This window comes from Equus quagga, chromosome 14 (genome assembly GCF_021613505.1).
Source record: "Equus quagga isolate Etosha38 chromosome 14, UCLA_HA_Equagga_1.0, whole genome shotgun sequence".
NCBI lineage: Eukaryota > Metazoa > Chordata > Mammalia > Perissodactyla > Equidae > Equus > Equus quagga.
Window position 1 is genome coordinate 2331755 of NC_060280.1, and position 6413 is coordinate 2338167.

The window sequence follows — 6413 nt, forward strand, 5'->3', positions numbered from 1 at the left end:
GGTCGCTTTACATGCTTGGGCTCTGGTTTCCTCATCTCAAAAATTCAAGAAATGGACTAGAGAGTCTTCAGTGTCCCCACCCGCTCTGTGATCCTCTCTTTGCTTTTCTTTCCCCATGACATCAGAAAATGACTTCAAAAAGTGACAGAAAATTTAAATAAAGAAATACTTTTAGAAATGAATCCAAATTATTTTTAATATTTCCAAAGGTGGAGACAGGTAATATTTACAGAAACACTAGGAATTATATTTTGAGATTCTTTCTACAAATGTTATAAAAATACACACATGTAAGTCACCTGCTTGTACGTGAAAAAATTCCTTCTGGTGGCTAGCATCGTTATTAAAAAACAAGATTTAAATACATTAGTTAAACAATATGAGTGTGAAACAAGTGCATAAGCAGGAAGGGTAAATCTTTAAAAGAAATCAACTCGTGAAATAGTTTCAGTATATACCCTCTTGAGAGAAATCAGATTTCGGAGTACATGGACAGAAAAAAGAAGACTGATACAGAGAGGATTCTAGAAAACAGCAGGTTTTTTTTTTCCTCTCGTGGCTAATTCTTTCTAAAGGAGCTATTTCTTTACACAAATATATTGTGGATAAATGTAAATGTGCTTATTAAGTTGTCATAATTGCTTTCAAACCTTTTTCAAATCAAACTCTCTCCAAAGGAGTGGATCCAAGCTTGGGGCGCAGGGTGACAGTTTTTTCTGCTTCCCAAAGGGTTTTGCAGGAGCCTGACAGCATTTATTCAATTTGTTTAATGATAGACTAGATGTGGGCTAATTTCCACAGGCCCACATTAACATTGCTAGCTTTTGCCCTTAACCAAAGGGCGTGATGGTAATAGCTGGGAAATCTTAACTTCCGTCTGCACCGAGCAGTTCAGAGAGAAGCACCCTGTCTCCGTACTCCGAGTGACAGAGGAGAGCCGAGGGGGAACTGAGGCCTCCACTTCTTGGACTGGCTGGCGTTGCTGAGGGCAACCAGCCGCAAACATCCTCTCACAGAGTTTTCCTACGCCTGCCTTTCAATCTTACTTCCCTTAAGGAAGCCGCTGTTGAGTTTCTTACTAAAATCCAGGCACGGTGCTAGGCATTGAGGCTACAGTCATGAAGAGGATGCTAGCTCTTGAGGGCTCAAGAGTCCAGCACAACAATGCTGCAACTCTTACCTTCAACCACTAGCCTCTCATGTCACCCCTCTGAGCCTACGTACCCCCATCTCTAAGAGGAGAGGATTGCCTGAGAGGATTTCTAAGATTATAAAGCAGGAAAGCACTCACGTAAAGTAAGATTGAATAAAACTTGTGGAGCCAGGCCTAGGACACAGGGTTGAGTGGTGACAGGCTCCCGCTCCTGCCCTCAGTTCCTGCAGCTCCCGCTCTGCCAGGAGAGCAGAGGTCAGCAGGGTCTCCCACAGCTGTTTGCAACCTGAGCACATGGGACACACACAGACATTTTGGGTATCTTGGTCCTTCAGGACAAGGGCAGGCAGCCCACAATGTCAGTGCTCTTTATTCCTTCATGTCACCGAAGGAGCAGTAGCTGGGCCCCAGACCTCGCACGGTGCAGTCAGTGCTGTCGCTGTTACATTTGCCACAGTGACATGCAGTGGCCACTGGGTACGTGTACAGGGAGTCCGCGTGGTGAGCACAGCCAGGCACTTTCACTGTCTCGTACACCAGCTCCTTGAAGGTGCATGTTTTCTGGATGTTGGGCCGGGCTGGGTCCTTGTACACCAGGTCCTGAGGAGTTTAGGAAGGAGAACCTTAGGTTACAATATTCTGGAAGTTTCTGTTTACTTAATCAAAATGCAACAGGCATTTAATTCTGCTTGTTGTAAGATGTACCCATTACAGCTCACTCATGGAATTCTAACCAAGCAAACGTGGTCTCATGAACGACCTTCATGCTCTACCACGTTTCTTGTTTGTTCTGGAAATCTTAGGGAAAATATCAGTCATTCCTCTTCCTACTCCTTATGTCTGTATCAAAATATTAGTTATTTTTCGAACTGTAGAGAAACTTTGATTAGAAAAGAAACTTCGATAGAGAAAAGTGATGAAAAGGGAAATACGACAGAAATTTTAAGTCAACTTTTTGTACTTAGTCAAAAGCTGTATTGATACCTTGAACCGTAAAACACTGAAGTTTAATTTCTCAGAAAATGTTTCCAAATACATTGTCCCTGTGTGTTTATAAAAAGTGAAAAAAAGGCATGATACGAAATGTTAATGCTTAGCTTAACATGCCTGTAAAGGCTCACATAGGACTGTAAGTATTCCACTGTCTTGTAGACATTTTCTCCCCTTAAATGCGGTATATTTTGTGGGGCTCTCATGTGCTTTGCATATAAGAACTTTTAATCCAGGCAGAACAGGTTTGTTCCGACACTTTCTAGTGAGAAAATTATCTGCACTGAGGGAAGAAATTGTTGCTGCCGTATAATTTACTTCACTATCATGCTGCCAAGTATATACCCTAAGAAGGTGCAATAAATCGTGCAATAAGCAGAGTTTGATCACTCATTTACCACCCGGTGAAGTATATTTCATTAAAAAGTTGCTATTTTTAATTTCAGTTTATAGAATGAAATTCTGCATAGATAACCAGGTGCTATAGGGAAAAAAATGAAAGAAAACAAAGTAGAAACTGCCCCTCTACCTGGATGAATGCAAAGAAGCTGTGCGCATACAAGCTAGCAGTATTGCGCCTCTGTGCCCTGCTTTTTCTCAATGGGATGAAGGGCTGAGCGGGTTTGCTAATCATTTTGTTTCTAACTGTCAGAAGGGGTTGCTGGTGTTCCCAGGCTGCTTGTTGGCATTTGTATTCTGGCGGGCCAAGAAGACAATTTTTATAATGTGGCCCTTTATGTTTTTATGTGTCTTGGAAACATATTTTGGTACTATCCCTATTGCAAGATATGACTTCAATTGCAGAAATTGGCTTTTTGGAAATATTGTAGATCTTCTATCATTAAATATATGTGTATTTATGTGTTTATCTCTCTGTATGTAAAATCTAGCATAGAACTACTCTTTTTTTTTTGCAAAAGCAGAGTTGGCATATTACCATATTGATCAGATCAAATCTGAGACTTCCCTGAGTTTCCCTTAATCAAATCCATGCCCGGACATCTAACTGACGTCATCATAATCAACCCCAATCACAACATAGACGCTGTTGGCTAAGGGACTCAAGGCTGTCATTCAGGAGAGACAGAATATTGGCAAAGTAGGAATCAGGGCAAGTTGCCTCGTCCGGACTCTCAGTACCCTCACGTCAGCAAGGCCGAGTCCCTACCCGGGTGTAGCAGTAGCCCGCACACCAGGTGGTGTTGATGCTTATGCAGAAGCCACATTCCTCCTTCTCCACGGCGATGGTGATGTTGGTCAGCTCACAGCTATTGCAGCAGACTGCTTTCCAGCAACAGAAAAGGAAACAAAACTGGACTGACTTCATCTTGGGCTGGAAGCGAACAATTAAGGCCTATGAGAAACCGAAAACCAAAGACTTACGATCATTGTATAAGCTGACCAAACCAAAAATACTGGGTTTACCCATCCTCCCCAGTCACATTTTGCTCCAGCAAGTTTTTTCTTTCCTTTTTCTTCTCTTTGCTTCTCTGTTTCCCGAACAAACATTTCTTCTTATCCTTCTCTTCCTTTATGTTTTTTTTGTCAAAGTATAAACACATTAGAGGTCAAAACTGCAATATGATGGTTTAAGCAAAGCAGTATTTGAAGAGCAGGCGTTGCTGCCGACGGTGTGAAAGTGGTCACTTTGAAGCAAGTAATTGTGATCATCATATTTGTCCCTTCATTGTCATTTTTAAAGATTATTTTGGTTTAAAAAGAAAATTGTGTAGTGCTAAATTAGTTCACCATTTTTAGTATCTCATAAATATTATCATTTACTTTTGCCTGCGTTTGTTTAAAACAGGACCGTTTCAGAGGCCAGGTGAATCGGTCTATGTAAACCCATTGCTTGCTAACGATGATTATGCTGTATTAACCATGTTTAAGAAACCAGATTGACAAGCACAAATCCCCTACCTACCGGCAGTTGAAAAGTTCTGGATTTGCTCTTCAGATCCTGAAAAATCTGTAATTTCAAAAATAGTTGTCACCACTTGATAGTTAGAGATGCCACGACTCACCTGTGGTCAGCTGCCTTGTCTGAGGAAAGCTGTGGTGTGAGTCGGGTCTCAGTTCACCTTTTATACAAAATTGTGTGCAACCAAATAGCACCTTGTGGATTTGTCGGGTATTAATGAGGCCCGTGTTAGTCCAAACAGCTGTAAGAGGATCGGTGTTGACAGACGGGGAGATCAAGCCTTCCTGAAGTAGTCTAAACGCAGTCGATCGGGAAAAAGAATGTTACCAGAGACGGTGATTTTGTACAAATTACATTTGGTATGGGAGCACACCCACTCCTTTACCTTGTCAAGTTAAATGTGATGCTAGATTTTTCTTTTGTATCTTTAACAGGGGGAATTCAGAATCATTTCCAAATATTGCTTTAGCCTGTTGAGGAGGTGCGTTAAAAAGATATGGTTAATAAGTTGCTCTGAGAGCCGATTGAAAACTGTAAGGGAAAAAACAAACAAACAGAAAGTCTTTTATGATCTGACTCCTATCTAAAGTGTAAACCATATTTCTCTTTACTTCCCACATCTAGATCCCTAATCTCAATGGTTATTCTTTGGTGCTTTACTTGTAATTCTCTAAGTGTTCTGCTGAGCCATTTCTCCAGATCTCTGCATGAGCGATGTTTGTCCTGCCTGAAATGTCCTTGCTTCCTCCCTGTGTCCCCCAGGGCCATTCCCACCCCTGGCAAATTTCTCAACCTTCAACACTCACCTGCCAGAATTTAGGCCGGGAGACGGAGGAGAGCTGTAATCGCCGCCTTCTGTTTGTAATCATTTGTGCACCTCTGCTTCTCCCAGTAGACTAGGAGCTCCTTGGAGACTGGGGTTGATTTGTTTAACAAAAATGTGTTAATTAAGCAGTATGGCTGAAGAAAAGGAGCCGTGTTGGAAACATTAGGACACACTCTCAGAGATGTAACAGGAGTCAAATCACGTAGGACCTTTTAGGTCAATGTAAGGACTGGTTTTTACTCAATGTGAGATGGGATGAATTGCAGGATTTTGAGTAGAGGAGTGACACGATCCCATTCAGTCTAAAAGGATCCCTCAGGCTGCTGTGTTGCTAATCTAGAGGAACAAAGGTGGAAACAGGAAGAACTATTAGATGCCATTACAGCAACCCGGGTGACATTTTATATTTGTTCAGACTAGTGTGGTAGCAATGGAGGTAGTAAGACATGATCTGACTCTGGATATATTTTCAAAGTAGAGCCAACAGAATTTTCTGATGGATGGATGTTGAGTGTGAGAAAAAAAGAGTCAAGGATGACTCTAAAGATTCTGGTCTAGCAACTTGCAAGATAAACTTGCTGGCAACTGAAATGGGATGGCTGTAGATGGAGTAAGTTGTGGGAAAAGACAAGGAGTCTAGCATGGATATGTTGAGCTAGACTTGTCTATAAGATATCTAAGTAGAATGCTGAATCTGAACTTTGGGAGAAATATGCTGGCTGAAGATATAAATTTGGGAGTCGTTGACATGAGCCTAGAAGAGATTACCAATGAAGTGGATGTAGATAGAGAAGATAAAATGACCAAAAGTTGAGTCTGGGATACTCCAACATTAAGAGATCAAGGATAAGATGAAAGTTTTTTTTCTTTTTCCAAAGAAAACTGAAAAGGGCCATTGAAGAAAGAAGGGGCTGGAGAAAACGTGGTGTCCCAGAGGCCAAGTAAAGAGAGTGTGTCAAGGAGGAGTGAGTGACAAGTGTGCCAAATGCTGCTGACAGGTAACATAAGATAAGGACCATGAATTGCACAATACATGTGGCAGTGTAAAGGTCCCTAGTGTACTTGGCTAGAGAAGTTCCTTTGGAGTGAGCAGAACAGAACCCTGACTGGTGTGTGTTTAAGTGATTGGGAAGAGATGAATAAAAAAAAAAAGTTGACTATGGGAAACTTTTCCCAGAAGTTTTGATACAAAGATGAACAAAGAAATGAGTGATTTGGTAAAGTGGAAGTGTGGTAAAGATAATTTTCTTTTGATTTTTATGTTTTAAGATGGGAGAAATAACTACATGTGTGTGTGGTGATGCAAATTATTGAGAGTAAAAAATGATGATGTTGGAGGAAGAGGAGAAGTTCTTGAGTAGGTGAGAAGAGATGGGTTTTAGGGCACAAGTAGAGGGACTGGCTTTAGACAGGAGGATGGAGAGTTATCCTGTTATCAGACAGGAGGCAGAGCTTGTAGGCGCAGATGCTGGTGGATGGGGAGGTGTGGTGGGTGCAGATGCTGTGGGTGGGGAGGTGTGGTG

At 41.6% G+C, this 6413-nt stretch overlaps 1 protein-coding gene across 1 annotated transcript; it reads right to left on the minus strand.

The window, feature by feature from the left end:
• Positions 1–1522: 1522 nt before the first annotated feature.
• Positions 1523–3470, minus strand: LOC124225415 (follitropin subunit beta). The gene is made up of 2 exons (XM_046638073.1): positions 3312–3470; positions 1523–1753 (listed from the first exon to the last, which is right to left on the minus strand). The coding sequence occupies exons 1-2, from the start codon at positions 3468–3470 to the stop codon at positions 1523–1525; spliced, it is 390 nt and encodes a 129-aa protein (XP_046494029.1).
• Between the last annotated feature and the right edge of the window lie 2943 nt (positions 3471–6413).

Bases quoted from the DNA above. Each gene is read 5' to 3' on its own strand.
- LOC124225415 (XM_046638073.1), bottom strand. From the start codon at position 3,470: ATGAAGTCAGTCCAGTTTTGTTTCCTTTTCTGTTGCTGGAAAGCAGTC. The intron at 1,754-3,311 runs GTAGGGACTCGG...TAAACTCCTCAG, and splicing joins CGGGCTACTGCTACACCCGG to GACCTGGTGTACAAGGACCC.